Source organism: Leucoraja erinacea, chromosome 2 (assembly GCF_028641065.1).
Source record: "Leucoraja erinacea ecotype New England chromosome 2, Leri_hhj_1, whole genome shotgun sequence".
Taxonomy (NCBI): Eukaryota; Metazoa; Chordata; class Chondrichthyes; order Rajiformes; family Rajidae; genus Leucoraja; species Leucoraja erinaceus.
This window is the reverse complement of record NC_073378.1, coordinates 137455108-137471347: the sequence shown is the minus strand read 5'-3', so window position 1 is coordinate 137471347 and position 16240 is coordinate 137455108. Positions and strand designations below refer to the sequence as shown.

Here is a 16240-nt window from a genome sequence, read left to right as displayed (position 1 = left end):
CTATTCAGCCGGAAAGATGCTGAGATGATTTATGCAGATGTTTCCAGGACATGAGAGCCTGAGCTGTAGGGAAAAATTGGGCAGGCTAGGACTTTATTCCTTGTAGCGGAGGAGGCTGAGGGGTGATCTTATTAAGGTATATATCATCATGAAGCAAATAGACAAGTTAGAGTAGGGGAATCAAGACATAGGTTTAAGATGAGAAGGAAAAGATTTAATAGGAACCCAACGGCTATCTTCTTCACACACAGGGTGGTGGGTGTATGGAATGAGGTGCCAGAGGAGGTAGTCGAGGAAGGTACAATAGTAACATTTAAAAGACATTTGGACAGATACATGAATAGGAAAGGTTTAGTGAGTTATGGGCCAAACGCAGGCGGGTGGGGCATTTTTGTGGAGCCGGGTGTCTCGGTGGAGCCGCGTGTCACATGGGAGCCGTGTGTCACACGAACATGCTCACTGTGTCAGCTGTTAGCACCATACATCCTGCCTTTGAACAAATACTAAATTTTCTGTTCTTCCTCTCTCCATCTCACCCTTCTCCATCCCCACTTCTTTCCCATTTCCACCCTCTCATTGCCACCCTCTCATTGCCCCATTTTCCTACCTATTCATGCCCTATCCCTCACTATCTTAACCATTTTCATCATCATCATCATCATCTTTCCCCCTTTCTCCATCAACTTGTCTCTTTCTATCTTCCATTAATCTCCTCCTTCCTCTCTCTGTCTCTCTTTCTCTTTCTCCTTCCCGCCTGCCTTCCCATCACCCTATTTCTCCCTCTCTACCTCTCCTTCTCTCTCCTTGCCCTTGCTCCTGATCTTGCTGTGTGGTTTAGCATTGGAGAGTTGAGGTAGGTGTTATTCTGCATGCTGCTGTCTGTTAATACAGCTTTGCTCGTGCTATAGCATTTCTTTACGTTCCCGGAACACCCCATCCACCCACCTTCCCAATCCCTGGTGGTCCTAGTGCAGTTTCCTCCCCACGCTCACGCTCTCTCCCCCCCCCGCCCATCATCCCACCCCTGCGCGCTCCGCTCCCCTCACCCCCACCCCCGCGCCTCCCTCCCCCCATCCCCGCGCTCCTCTCTCCTCTCCTCCGCCCCCCCTCCCCCCCATTCCCCACCGCCCCTACTCCCACACCCTCCCCCCGGTGCTCGGACCTGCTGCATGCAGCCTGTATTCTCTGGCTCTGGAGCCTCCGGTGCTTGGGGCAGCAGTGGGACAGGAGTGGCCATACAGTCCTCAGCCATGGGCACTGCGTAAACTTGGCCTGTCCCACTCTTAGTACGCTGCTGGTTTGTGTTGTGCAGGGTGGTTGAAGACTCTAATGGTTGTTGGGAACAATCCGCTCTTGAACATGGAGGTCATGGTTTTTGACTCCTGTAGCTTTCTCTCGACGGTAGCAGCGAGATGAGAACGTGGTCAGGGTGTTGTGAATCTTTGATGATATCAGTGACTCCAGGTTCAAGCGCAGCTTCTTCCCAGTAACCACCCTTCAACATCACTAATCACCACCCTACCTCAGCAATGATCTACTTTGTTCAGGTTGCACTACATAGTAGGTTTGCCCTTTTAGAGTAGTGTCATAGTCATAGAGTGATACAGTGTATCAGTGGGCAAGTGATACAGGCCCTTCAGTCCAACTTGCCCACACTGGCCAACAATGTCCCAGCTGCCTGCGCTTGGTCCATATCCCTCCAAACCTGTCCTATCCATGCACCTGTCTAACTGCTTCTTAAACGATGGGATAATCCCAGGCTCAACTGCCTCCTCTGGCAGCTTGTTCCATACACCCACTGTGCGAAAAAGTTATCCCTCGGATTCCTATTAAATCTTTTCCCCTTCACCTTGAACCTCTGTCCTCTGGTCCTCGATTCCCCTACTCTGGGCATGAGACTCTGTGCATCAACCCGATCTATTCCTCTCATGATTTTATAAGATCTCTCCTCATCTGCCTACGCTCCATGGAATAGAGACCCAGCCTACTCAACCTCTTCCTATAGCTCACACCCTTTAGTCCTGGCAACATCGTTGTAAATCTTTTCTGAACCCTTTCAAGCTTGACAATATCTTTCCTATAACATGGTGCCTAGAACTGAACACAATATTCTAAATGCGGTCTCACCAACGTTGTATACAACTGCAACATGACCTCCCAACTTCTATATTCAATACTCTGACTGATGAAGGCCAAAGTGCCAAAAGCCTTTTTGACCACCTTATCTACCTGTGACTCGACCTTCAAGGAATCATGCACCTGTACTCCAAGATCCCTCTGCTCCACAACACTCCCCAGAGGCCAACCATTCACTGTGTAGGTCTTGCCCATGTTAGACGTCCCAAAATGCAACACCTCACATTTCCCTGTATGCCATCAACCATTCCTCAGCCCACCTGGCCAATCGATCCAGATCCTGCTGCAATTTTTCACAACCATCTTCACTATCTGCAAAACCACAAACATTTGTATCAACAGCAAACTTGCTAATCTTGCCCTGTACGTTCTCATCCAAATCATAGATGTAGCTGACAAACAGCAACGGGCCCTGCACTGATCCCTGTGGCATACCACTAGTCACAGGCCTCCAGTCCCAGTAGCAACGTTCCACCATCACTCTGCTTCTTTCCATGGAGCCAATTTGCTATCCATTCAGCTATCTCTCCTTGGATCCCATGCAATCTAACCTTCCAGAGCAGCCTACCATGTGGAACCTTGTTGAATGCCTTACTGAGGTCCATGTACACAACATCTCCAGCTCAGCCTTCATTAACCTTTTGGTCACATCTTCAAAAAAATCAATCAGATTTGTGAGACACGACCTCCCACGTACAAAGCCATGCTGACTATCCCTAATCAGCCCTTGCCCATCTAGATGGCTGTATAACCTACCCCTCAGAATACTCTAGTCTGGTTATCTGGTATAATATATTGTATTATTGATTACTGTATATTTATTTGTTGCATTTAAAGTGCCTGTAACGCTGCAGCAAGTAATAATGTCACTGTTGTGTTGCTGGTGCATGAGACTACTCTTGTGTGACTGGACAGCCCTTGGCATGGGAGCTGTGGGGTGGAGAGTGGGAGGCAGGTGCTACTGCCCCATGGTCAGGCACCCAAGGGCAGCCATTCACCAGTGTGTGCGCATGCTCCTCCTGGCTGGAGAAACTGCCCCTCCCAGCAGGATTTCTTCAACCCCCGCAGGGCAGTCCCTCCTCGTGATGTCACTCTGCCCCTGCCTTCTGAAGTCACACCCTCCATCCAAATACACACAAGAATGGTCTGTCCAAGGAGATTGGCTTTGCTTGAGCTGTGTTGGGTCTGGTTGGTTGGATTGGGATTGTTCAGGTTGGGATTGGTTTGGTGAGGTTGGGTCTGGTTTGGTCAGGTCTGGTTGGGTCGGGTCGGGTCTGGTTTGGTTTGGTTGGGTCGGGTCTGCTTGAGTTTGGTCGGGTCTGGCTTGGTTGAATCGGATATGATGTGGTTGGGCCGGGTCTGGTTTAGTTGGGCCGGGTTGGGTCGGGTCTGGTTGAGTTGGTCCGGGTCTGGTTGAGTTGGTCCGGGTCTGGTTGAGTTGGTCCGGGTCTGGTTGAGTTGGTCCGGGTCTGGTTGAGTTGGGTCGGGTCTGGTTGGGTCTGGTTTGGTCGGGTCTGGTTCGGGTTCGGGTCTGGTTCGGGTCGGGTCTGGTTTCGGTCGGGTCGGTTCGGTCGGGTCGGGTTCGGTCGGGTCTGGTTCGGTTCGGGTCTGGTTCGGTCGGGTCTGGTCGGGTCGGGTCTGGTTCGGTTTCGGGTCTGGTTCGGTCGGGTCTGGTTCGGTCGGGTCTGGTTCGGTCGGGTCTGGTTCGGTCGGGTCTGGTTCGGTCTGGTTCTGGTTCTGGTTCGGATGGTCGGGTTGGTTCGGGTCGGGTCTGGTTCGGTCGGGTTCTGGTTCGGTCGGGCCTGGTTCGGTCGGGCCTGGTTCGGTCGGGCCTGGTTCGGGTCGGGCCTGGTTCGGGTCGGGGTCTGGTTCGGTCGGGTCTGGTTCGGTCGGGTCTGGTTCGGTTCGGGTCTGATTTCGGTCGGGTCTGGTTCGGTTCGGGTCTGGTTCGGTCGGGTCGGGTTCGGGTCGGGTCTGGTTCGGGTCTGGTTCGGGTCGGGGTCTGGTTCGGTTCGGGTCTGGTTCGGTCGGGTCTGGTTCGGTCGGGTCTGGGTTCGGTCGGTCTGGGTTCGGTCGGGTCTGGTTCGGTCGGGTTCGGTCGGTTCGGTCTGGTTCGGGCCTGGTTCGGTCGGGCCTGGTTCGGGTTCGGCCGGGTGGTTCGGGTCGGGCCTGGTTCGGTCGGGCCTGGTTCGGTTCCTGGTTCTGGTTTCGGTCGGGCCTGGTTCGGTCGGGCCTGGTTCGGTCGGGTTCCTGGTTCGTTCCTGGTTCATCGTCGGGTCTGGTTCGGTCGGGTCTGGGTTCGGTCGGGTCTGGTTCGGTCGGGTCTGGTTCGGTTCGGTTTCGGGTTCTGGTTCTGGGTCTGGTTCGGGTCTGGTTCGGTCGGGTCTGGTTCTGGTCGGGTTCGGGTTCGGTCGGGTTCTGGTTCGGGTCGGGGTCGGTCTCTGGTTCTGGTTCTCGGGTCTGGTTCGGTCGGGTCTGGTTCGGTCGAGTCTGGTTCGGTCGGGTCTGGTTCGGTCGGGTCTGGTTTGGGTTGGGTCTGGTTTGGTCGGGTCGGGCCGCATCTGGTCGGATATGGTTTGATATGGTTTGATGGGATGCATTACATTTCTATATGTGTTGCTGGGTTTGCTGTTGGTCCTGTCTAGGCCATTGCTCACACTGCATCGTTTTTTCTAGGCTCATCGCAGTATCGATGATCTCTATGAAGATTTACGCGATGGACATAACCTGATCTCGCTGCTCGAGGTTCTCTCCGGAGACTCGCTGGTGAGTCCTGGAGATTAGAGTCTGTGTAAAACTAACCCCGGCTTTCTGCAACTGCACCCAAGATTCCCACTAATGGCTCTTCCCAACTTGGGCAACTTAACCACCTCCCACCTCAATTCACCAATCTGATCCAACTTTCCCCCCCCCCGCACAATCCAATCTACCTCTGCATCCTTCCGTCTCTCCAATCTGATCCACCCCCCCCCCCCCCCCCCCCCCCCCCCCCACCCTCCCTCTCCCCTGCACAACCTTGACAACCCCTCTCCGTCTCCCTAACTTGGTCAACCCACCTCCAGGTGTAATACCCACAGTGTGCAACCCCTCCCGTTTGCCACCGTCCTTGTGCACCATGCCCTAGTGTGGCATAACCTGGTCTACCTGCATATCCTTGTCTCCCAACCCCCACCCTCCCTTCTCCCACCAACCACCCCTATCTGCACCCTGTACCCCCTCCCACAGGCTCGCATCCACTGTCAGTCTGTCCAGCGTCGGTTGGGGTCAGGGGCTCGAGTGCAATCACTTGTTCCCTGTCAGTCTGGGTACTGAGTGGGGGTCCTGAGGTCAGGTGGGGGTCGGGTCTCAGGTTAGGCTGGGGTCAGGGTGAGGCAGTAGGTGGGTGGGTCCTGAGGTCCGGTTGGCGTTGGATTGGGCTGGGGTCGGGGCTGGGTCTGGGTTGAGATGGGGTCAGGTAGTGGTTGGGGTGAGCTCATGGCTGTGGTGGGCTGGGGTTGGGTCAGGGCTGGGATTGGGCTAGGGTCAGGTCTGGGTTGGGATGGGGTCAGGTAGCGGTTGGGGTGAGCTCATGGCTGTGGTGGGTCGGGGTTGGGTCAGGGTCAGGGCTGAGATGGGTTGAGGTCGGGTGGAGGCTGGGGTGGGTTCAGGTAGGGACTGGGATGGGGTCAGGGCAGGGGTGGGATGGTGTCATGTAGGGGTCAGAGCTGGGTTGGGGTCCGGGCTAGGGTGGGGTTGATCACAAACTACGTTGCTCCTTTCCCTGACTGGCAGGTGTTTGTGTCCTTCTCCTGCTTGCTGTTTCTCCTGCTCTACCTTGTTTGCAAATTGTTCCCTCACCTCTGCCCTTTGTCCTCTGCCCTTCCTGCACTGCTCCTGCGTGTAGCGGAAGGAACGCGATGCGATGAAGTCGCTGCGTCTGGTGAGTGAGTGCCTGAGGTTTCTGCCGCATGCCTCTGCCAGACCGTCACACTCCATCTCAGGCCTTGTCTGGCAGGTCCTGGGCATCAGCCCTGCGACAGGGAGCGTGACACTCATCTCATCTCGTATGTGCGAGTGTGTGGAAGTGTGAGTGTGTGAATGAGTGTGTTGCATGCTGTCATCAATAGATGGAGGAGTAGGCCATTCGGCCCTTCGAGCCAGCACCGCCATTCACTGTGATCATGGCTGATCAACCTTCAATCAGTCTGATTGAAGAATGGGGCAGGGGTATTGGCTAAACCCAGGTAGATGGGGCATGTCAATAGGGTGGGTAAGTTGGGCTGGAGGGCCTATTTCCATGTTGTATAACTTTATGACTTTAGATCCCAGGCGCACTACTGGGGCACAAGCGAACTGTGAGCCAGAGGGATGTTTGGCCTCGGGAGCAGGGCCAGTTTCTGATACCAGCCAACCAGTTCACAGATTGTTACAGGTTTTGGCTGGGTGGTACCTGGGTCATGGCCGTGTAGAGGAGGCAATGGTTTGTTGGTAAAGGGAAACCTGGCGCAGGATATCTGAGGAGATGTCTGGTACCTTGGATCCCGAGCAGAGCAGGGAATTCAGTTAGAGCCAGCATCGGAGCTGGTGCACCGGAGAATTCCCAGTCTCTGCCCCACCTCCTGGGCCCCCAGTCTCTGCCCCTCCCCCTGGGCCCCCAGTCTCTGCCCCTCCCCCTCTCTGCCCCTCCCCCTGGGCCCCCAGTCTCTGCCCCTCCCCCTGGGCCCCCAGTCTCTGCCCCTCCCCCTGGGCCCCCAGTCACTGCCCCTCCCCCTGGGCCCCCAGTCTCTGCCCCTCCCCCTGCCCCCCCCAGTCACTGCCCCTCCCCCTGGGCCCCCAGTCTCTGCCCCTCCCCCTGGGCCCCAGTCTCTGCCCCTCCCCTGGGCCCCAGTCTCTGCCCCTCCCCCTGGGTCTCCCAGTCTCTGCCCATCCCCCTGGGCCCCCAGTCTCTGCCCCTCCCCCTGGGCCCCAGTCTCTGCCCTTCCCCCTGGGCCCCAGTCTCTGCTCCTCCCCCTGGGCCCCAGTCTCTGCCCTTCCCCCTGGGCCCCAGTCTCTGCTCCTCCCCCTGGGCCCCAGTCTCTGCCCCTCCCCCTGGGCCCCCAGTCTCTGCTCCTGGGCCCCCAGTCTCTGCCCCTCCCCCTGGGCCCCAGTCTCTGCCTTCCTGGCCCTGCCCCATGTTGCTGGCGACACTGCCCTGTCCACCCATCAGCACGTGGTGGCCCTGTGCACCTGGTGTGAGACGGCCGGTCTGCAGGCCCCCGGGCCTTGGGCTGCCGAGCTGTATGTGTGTATGTGAGTGGCTGGCTTACACGGTGCCCTTCCCCCTGGCTGCTGGGGCTCTGCCACGAGGAAGTTCCCTTCTGCGTCTCAGCAGTGCGGGAAAGCCATGAGTCAACGGTGTGGTCAGTGAGACTCATCACAGGCTGTTGGGTGGGGGTGTAAACACTGGCCTTGCCCACATGGCCAGGGACCAGGACTCTCCTCACGACACGGGTGACTGGCTGAGGCCGGGGTCAGACTTTACCCTTGCCGACGTCCCTCACCCTGTCCACCCTACACTCCCTCTCTCACTACCCCCGGACCTCTCCATGACAAGCCTGGCATCTCCTCCTGGAATAAGGGATCTCTACGTGGAGTGAGGGATCATCTCGTGGAGTGAGGGATCTCTACGTGGAGTGACGGAGTGTGTTCTCCCCCTCAGCCTCGTGAGAAAGGACGGATGCGGTTCCACAAGTTGCAGAATGTGGGCATCGCCCTGGAGTACCTGAAGCACCGGCAGGTAGGGTGTTGCCGGAGGGGGGGGGAGGGGTAGAGTGGGGGGGATGAGGGTGGAGTGGGGGGGGTGAGGGGTAGAGTGGGGGGGTGAGGGTGAGGGTGGAGTGGGGGGGTGAGGGGCAGAGTGGGAGGGTGAGGGTGGAGTGGTGGGGAGACGGCTGGGGGGGTGGAGTGAGGGGGGGGGTGGTGAGGGGGGCTGAGGGTTTTGGGGTGGAGTGGGGGGGGGAGACAGGGCTGGGGGGGGGGGGGGGGGGTGAGGGTGAGGGGTGGAGTAAGAGGGTGATGGGGGAGGCAGTCAGGTCCATCATCAAAGGCTACAGCGGGGAAGGGAGGTGGTGGGTCGTGCAGTGGCCTTGGATAAAATGGCCCATCCTTCCTTTCCACTCGCCTCCCCTTATCAAGGGGTCTCTGTCCCCATGTGGTGCACGTGCTGTCCCCTTGTCGAGGGTCTCTGACGTTCCTGCTCCCTCAGGTGCGTCTGGTGAATATCCGGAATGACGACATCGCTGACGGGAACCCCAAGCTCACACTGGGCCTGATCTGGACCATCATCCTGCACTTCCAGGTCAGTCAGCATGCGTGGGTCCTTGTGTGAGTGTGGGGCAGTGTGAGTGTGTGACACTCTCGCTGGGCCCTTGTGTGAGTGTGTAACACGCTCGCTGGGCCCTTGTATAAGTGTGTGACACTCTTGCTGGGCCCTTCTGTGAGTGTGTGACACTCTCGCTGGGCTCCAGTGTGAGATTGGGACACACTCATGGTACCAACATGAGTATTTTGTGAAGTTTTGCCGCAACCTTCCTGCTCTATACACTGGCAAATGAAAGCCATCACAGAAGGCATGTCTTTAGGCAAGACAAATTATTAGTGCATGACAAACAGCAAAGTCCCAGCATCATTCCCCGCGATGCAACACAGGTCACAAGCTTTCCATTCACAAAGCAACCCTCCACCTTCTCCATATCAGTCAGGACCAACGCAAATTGCAGGAACAACACCACATATTGGGCACCGTACAACCCCAGTGGTATGAACATTGACTTGTTCAACTTCAGTCATCTTTGCTTTCCCACTCTCTCCATTTCTCCCCATCCTAGTTCTCCGACTAGACTCCCCTCCTCCCCCTCTCTCTCCCTCCCTCCCTCCCCACTCTCTCTCCCTCCCTTCCCCCTCTCTCTCCCCTCCCCCACTCTCCCTCCCTCCCCCCTCTCTCTCCCTCCCTCCCCACTCTCTCTCTCTCTCTCCCTCCCCACTCTCTCTCTCTCCCCCTCCCCTCTCCCCTCCCTCCCCCCCCCCTCCCCTCCCCCTCCCCCCCCCCCCTCCCCCTCCCCTCCCCCTCTCCCCCCTCTCCCCTCCCCCTCCCCCTCTCCCTCTCCCCCCCTCTCCCCCCTCCCCCTCCCCCCTCTCCCCCTCCCCCCTCCTCCCCCTCCCTCCTTCCCTCCCCACTCTCTCTCCCTCCCTCCCCACTCTCTCTCTCTCCCTCCCCACTCTCTCTCCCTCCCCACTCTCCCTCCCTCCCCTCCCCTCTCGCTCCCCCTCTCCCTCCCTCCCCACTCTCTCTCCCTCCCTCCCACTCTCTCTCTCCCCCCCCCCACTCTCTCTCCCTCCCTTCTCCTCCCTCCCTCCCCTCTACCCCTCTCCCTCCCTCCCCTCTCTCCCTCCCCCCCCTCTCCCTCTCTCCCCCCCTCCCCCCCTCTCCCCCCCTCCCTCTCCCTCCCCCCTCCCCCCCCTCCCTCCCCCCCCTCACCCTCCCCTCCCTCCCTTCCTCCCCATCTCCCCCTCCCCCTCTCCCTCCCCCTCTATAGACCCCTCCCCTCTCTCTCCCCCTCTCCTCCCCCTCTCCCCTTCCCCCCCTCTCCTCCCCTCTCTCCCCCTCCCCCCTCTCCCCCCTCTCTATTCCCCCTCCCCTCTCCCCCCCCCCCTCTCCCCTCCCTCCCTCCCCCTCTCTCTCCCTCCCCCTCCCTCTCTCTCTCTCTCCCCTCTCTCTCCCCCTCCCCTCTCTCTCCCCTCCCCTCTCTCTCCCTCCCCCTCCCTCTCTCTCCTCCCCTCTCTCTCCCTCCCTCCCCCTCTCTCTCCCCTCCCCTCTCTCTCCCTCCCCCCCCCCTCCCCTCCCCCCTTCTCCCTATCCCCCCTCTTTCCCTCCCTATCCCCCCTCTTTCTCCCTATCCCCCCTCTTTCTCCCTATCCCCCCCCTCTTTCTCCCTATCCCCCCTCTTTCTCCCTATCCCCCCTCTCTTTCTCCCTATCCCCCCCTCTTTCTCCCTATCCCCCCCTCTTTCTCCCTATCCCCCCTCTTTTCTCCCTATCCCCCCTCTTTCTCCCTATCCCCCCTCTTTTCTCCCTATCCCCCCTTCTTTCTCCCTACCCCCCCCCTCTTTCCTCCTCCCTATCCCCCCCTCTTTTCTCCCTATCCCCCCTCTTTTCTCCCTATCCCCCCCCCCCCCCCCCTCTCTTCTCGGACCAAGACTCTTCACATTGACCTAAATCTGAAGCCTACCACTGAAATAGTTTGGCATCTGCTGTAGAGGTTCCACCCTGCAAGTTTCCATAGCCTGGGGCAGTCTCTGAACTTGCAGCTTAGCTGCGTGCGTGCGTGCGTGAGTCGAGAGATGTTTGAGCATTTCTCTCAGCACAAAGCTTTATCTGTTTCCATTTTGACAGAGAGCTGCAAAGTATTCCGAGTGTTGACAAAAGAACATGATATGATCGCAGGCATTCCTCAACCCTACCCCACCCGTCTCAGCGCCATCTTCCTGCACTGTCAGCGTTAACAAAGTGCTGGATGAGATCAGCAGGCCAGCCAGCATCTGAGGAGGGAGATCCCCCATTCCCTCCACCCTGAGCAGTGTGCTCACCATTCCAGTATTTGCATGTGCCTCTGTCTCCCTATCGCTCGGTTCCCTTCACTGAAAGTAAGCATGCAGGTACAACAGACAGTGAAGAGAGCTAATGGTATGTTGGCCTTCATTGCAAGAGGATTTGAGTTTAGGAGCAAGGAGGTCCTACTGTAGTTGTACAAGGCTCTGGTGAGACCACACCTGGAGTACTGTGTGCAATTTTGGTCTCCCAATCTGAGAAAGGACATTATTGCTATCGAGGGAGTTCAGCTTAGGTTCACCAGATTAATTCCCGGGATGGCGGGACTGACATATGATGAAAGAATGGGTCGACTGGGCTTGTGTTCACTGGAATTTACGATGAGAGGGTATGTTATAGAAACATATAAAATTCCTAATGGGTTGGACAGGCGAGATGCAGGAAAAATGTCGGGGGTATGTGGGGGCTGGGGGGTATGTGGGGGGTATGTCGGGGCTGGTGTATGTCAGCGCTGTGCTGCTCGATGGCTGATGGGACAATGCTCTACAGATATCAGACATCCAGGTGAGCGGGCAGTCGGATGACATGACCGCCAAGGAGAAGCTGCTGCTATGGTCGCAGCGGATGGTGGAAAATTACCGGGACCTGCGTTGTGACAACTTCACCAGCAGCTGGAGGGACGGCAAGATCTTCAATGCTGTCATTCACCAGCACAGGTACAGGCCTGGCAGCACCAGCAGGGCAGGCCGGCTCACACTCACTCCCGCGCACATATCTACACACACCCCCTCTCCCCCTCTCTCCCTGGGAAGTAGGGAGTTGCTCTCTCCCCATGAGTGCTGGTGTGTGTTTGAGCTGTGGATGTGATCCGTGTTGGGACGTGTGCCTGACCGCTGCTGCTGCTGCTGCTGTGTGTGAGCGGGGAGTATTCCTGGCAGCAGCTTGGACAGCTGGCTACCTTCATGGGGAGTGGCAGGTATGAGCCGTCTACTCCCTGCAGGCAGCAGGTCTTTGCTCGCTCCCCGCCACACCCAGCCGGCACTGCCGTGGTGAGACGGCACTGACACAGAGTGTGCGGCGAATACCGGCAGCATGCTCAACTCCATGAAGAGGAGGAAGAAGAGGCGGCAACGCCACAGCAGCCCCTCCGCATCCCAGTCCCACTCTGAGGACCGGGTGGTGATGATGTGTGAGGACGTGTCCAACTGTGTGATGACTGGACCCGTGTACTCCCTGCACTCCACTCTGAGGCTCACCGAGCTGTAAGCAAGATCCCCGCAGCACCGCCCCAACCAGCCTCTCCCTCCCTCTACCTCTCATATAGCCAACCTCTCCAACCCACCCCTCCCTCTCTCTCTCCCCCCCCCCCTCTTCCCTCTCCTCCCCCCCCCTCTCTCCCTCCCTCGCCCCCCCCTCCTTCCCTCTCTCCCCCCCTCCTCCCTCTCTCCCCCCCCTCCTCCCTCTCTCCGCCCCCCCCCCCCCCCTCCTCTCTCTCCCCCCCTCCTCCCTCTCTCTCTCCCCCCCTCCTCCCTCTCTCCCCCCTGCCTCCCTCTCTCCCCCCTTCCCCCCTCTCTCTCCCCCCTTCCTCCCCTCTCCCCCCTCCTCCCTCTCTCCCCCCTTCCTCCCTCTCTCCCCTTCCTCCCTCTCTCTCCCCCTCCTCTCCTCCCCCCTCTCCCCCTTCCTCCCATCTCTCCCCCTCCTTCCTCCCTCTCTCCCCCTTCCTCCCCTCTCTCCCCCTCTCCTCTCCTCCTCTCTCCCCCTTCCTCCCTCTCCCTCTCCCCCTTCCTTCCCTCTCTCTCTCCCCCTTCCTCCCTCTCTCTCCCCCTTCCTCCCTCCCTCTCTCCCCTCTCCCCTCTCCTCCCCTTCCTCTCTCCCCCCCCCCTCCCCCTCTCTCTCCCCTTCCTCCCTCTCCCCCACTCTCCCCCTTCCTCCCTCTCTCTCTCCCCCTTCTCTCCCCCTTTCCTCCCTCCCTTTACCCCCCCCCTCCTCCCTCTCTCTCTCCCCCTTCCTCCCTCTCTCTCCCCCCCTCCCTCTCCCTCTCTCTCCCCCCCTCCCCCTCCCCCCCCTCCTCTCTCTCTGTCCATCTCTCCCCCTCCCTCCCTCTCTCCCCCTTCCTCCCTCTCTCTCTCCCCCTTCCTCCCTCTCTCTCTCCCCCTCCTCCCTCTCTCTCCCTCCCCCCCTTCCTCCCTCTCTCCTCCCCCCTCCCCCTCCTCCCTCTCCTCTCCCCCTTCCTCCTCTCTCCTCCCCCTTCCTCCCTCCTCTCCCCCCCTTCCTCCCTCCCTCTCCCCCTTCCTCCCTCTCTCTCCCCCTTCCTCCCTCTCTCTCCCCCCTGTCCTCCCTCTCTCTCCCCCTTCCCCCTCTCCTCCTCCCCCTTCCTCTCTCTCTCTCTCCCTCTCCCTCCCTCTGTTTCTCTCCCTCCCTCTCTCTCTCCCCCTCCTCCCCTCTCTCGTCCTCTCTCTCCCCGTCTCTCCGCACTCTTCCTCCCTCCCCACCCTCTTTCTCCGCCCTCTCCCCTCTCTCTCCCCCTTCCTCCCTCTCTCTCCCCCTTCCTCCCCTCTCGCTCCTCCCCCCTCCTCCTCCCTCTCCTCTCCCCCTTCCTCTCTCTCTCTCCCCCTTCCTCCCTCTCTCTCCCTCTCTCTCCCTCTCTTCCCTCTATCTCCTCCCCCCCTATTCCTCCCCCTCTCTCCCCCTTCCCTCCCTCTCTCTCCCCCTTCCTCCCCTCTCCCCTCCTCTCTCCCTCCCTCCTTCTCCCCACTCTCCTCTCTCCTCCTCTCTCTCTCCCCCCTTCCTCCCTCCCTCCCCCTTCCTCCCTCTCTCTCCCCTTCCTCCCTCTCCCCCTCCCCCCTTCCTCCCTCTCCTCCCCCTTCCTCCCTCTTTTCTCTCCCCCTTCCTCTCTTCTTCTCCTTTCCCTCTCCCCCCCTCCCTCCCTCTCTCCCCCCCCCCCCCCTCCCCCCCCCTCTCTGCTCCCCTCCCCTTCTCTCCCCCCCCCCCCTCCCTCCTCCTCCCCCCCCTCCCTCTCCTCCCCTCCCCCTCCCTCCCCCTCTCCCTCTCTTCTCTCCCCCCTCCCTCTCTCTCCCCCCTCCCTCTCTCCTCCTCCCCCCTCCCCTCCCTCCCTCTCTTTCCCTCCCCCTCTCGCGACACACACTCCCCCCTTCCCTCCTCCCCCCCCCCCCCCTCTCTCTCCCCCCCCCTCCCTCTCTCTCCTCTCCCCCCCTCCCTCTCTCTCCCCCCCCCTCCCTCTCTCCCCCTCTATCCCCATTCATTTCCGATCTATTCTCAGTTCCTTTCCCTCACTGTCCCAACGCTGTCATTTTCTCTCTCCAGCTCTTACTTCTCTGTCTGTCTCTCTCTCTCTCTCTCTCTCTCTCTCTCTCTGTCTCTCTCCCCACCTGTCTCCCTCCCTCCCCACCCATTTTGCATGCCCAGGCTGGGTTGTGTAGGAGCCTGTGGCGATGTTTTTGTCTGTTGGTGTATCTTGTGGAATAGTTAGTGGCGTGCATGGGGTGTGACTGAGGGCGGGTGGCCAGGATTTATGGCAATACCGTCAGATGCCGTGCAGTGTGTTACGGTGCCTGAGCCACAGTGCAAACTGTGCAGCTGTCCATGCCGAGCAGAGTGCCTTTCAGAGCATGGGATGCTTGCATCTTCCCCGCACCGTCTTCAGCATAATCACATAGTTCCTTGTTTAGTTTATTCTTGTCACATGTACCGAGATACATGTTGTTCACATCACAGCACACGTGCGTACAGGAATGATTGTAATGGATAACAGTAGTCCACAAGCAGGGAGGCACCATGCTCCATCTTGCACCTTTCCAGCTTGCAGATATCAAACCTCATTCCATGTGGAGATTTGCATTCCTTATTTGCCCACCGCCAAGCTGAGTATGGTGGGGGCACTGCGTGCGTGAAGTAGTGATGGGCCTGGCCCAGCGCCATGCTATTGGTCCCTTCCACCGCTGCTCCGTGCATCTGCTGCAGGCTGCACTCCATCCAATCGCTCACTCACTCGCTCATTCACTCGCGCGCCCGCACGCCCGCCGTAGGGCCTCCCGCGGCCACCTTCACCAACACCACCTCACACCCCCGCCATAAACCTCCTGCCAACACCATCGCCAACACCGTAAACCTCCTGCGGCCGCCTCCGCAAACCCCACCGCCCATCATCACAAACCTCCCGCGGCATCTCCTGCTACACCACTGCCCACCATCACCACAAGCCACCTCCGCCTGCCCATCATCACAAACCTCCTGCGGCATCTCCCCACCATCACCACAAGCCACCTCCGCCAATCCCACCGCCGCCACTAACGTGCAGCTGCTGCAGGCTGCGCCCCATACACGTGCTTGCTTGCTCACCCGCCTGCTGTATGGTCTCCTGCGGCCTCCTCATCTTCCCATTCCCACAGCTCTACCTGAGATCACTGGGAAACTTGAGCTGCTGGCTCCTGTGGCCCCTCTACCTGGTCTCACAGCTGGGCATCCACCACTGCACACCACTTCCTGCTGCTAGGTTATACAAAAAAGCTGGAGAAACTCAGCGGGTGCAGCAGCATCTAATGCTGCTGCACCCGCTGAGTTTCTCCAGCTTTTTTGTGTAACCTTCGATTCTCCAGCATCTGCAGTTCCCTCTAAAACACTTCCTGCTGCTATCCCACCAATGTCCAAAATAACATATGGTGAAGGCAAGCGTGCCAAAACACCTTCTTCACCTGTGGAGCTGCTCATGGGCATCTGTGTACTTATACCCTGAGGACTCTGGTCTGTAACTCTCTCCCCTCTGTACAGATATTTCTCTCTGTCCTGTGCTTTTAACTCCCAAATACACACCTGGCTCTGCCCCGGTTAAATTCCTGCCATTTCTTGAAATGAAATGCTGATTCAATTTACTTACAGTACCAACGAAATGCATTTTTAGCATCTCCCTTGAAAGGGAGACACAGGGCGTCGCGTGTGTGCCCGCGCCTGCCGCCTTACATTCCATTTACAGGCAAAGGTGGGTGAATCTGTCTTGCCCAGGACACTTGTAATTGCCCTCCCAGCTTTCCCGGCTAGTGTCTCGCCAAGAACTCTTAGCCCTTGTGCTATCTGTCCCTTGACCAAGATCTTGTAACCTCCCATCCTTCATCACTATCCACCCACAAACCTATTGACCATTCTCCTCCAAATCATTCTCCAAGCAGCAGCAGCGGGCCTAGCACTGATGTAGCACTAATCGCACGCCTCCAAACATCCCTCCCACCGTGACAGGGTCTCATCCAGTTTGCCACCCAAACCGCCCGTAATAGAGTTGCCGTTTTCCTGACCAGTGTGGAAACAGGCCCTCTAGCCCAACTCGCCCACACCAGCCAACATGTCCCAGCTACACTAGTCCCCGCTGTACCTGTCCAACTGTTTCTTAAACTATGGGATAGTCCCAGCCTCAACTACCTCCTCTGGCAGCTTGTTCCGTGCACCCACCATCCTCTGTGTGAAAAAGTTACCCCTCAGATTCTTAATAAATCTTTTCCCCCTCACCTTAAACCTATGTCCTCTGGTC

At 58.5% G+C, this 16240-nt stretch overlaps 1 protein-coding gene across 1 annotated transcript in view; it reads left to right on the top strand.

Moving 5' to 3' along the window:
• LOC129705367 (plectin-like) overlaps nt 1-16240 on the top strand; it is a 224428-nt gene that overhangs the window by 139227 nt on the left and 68961 nt on the right. Inside the window, 5 exon segments of the mRNA XM_055648915.1 lie at nt 839-853; nt 4813-4902; nt 7814-7891; nt 8360-8452; nt 11251-11417. Of these exon segments, the coding sequence (XP_055504890.1) occupies nt 839-853; nt 4813-4902; nt 7814-7891; nt 8360-8452; nt 11251-11417 (443 nt within the window).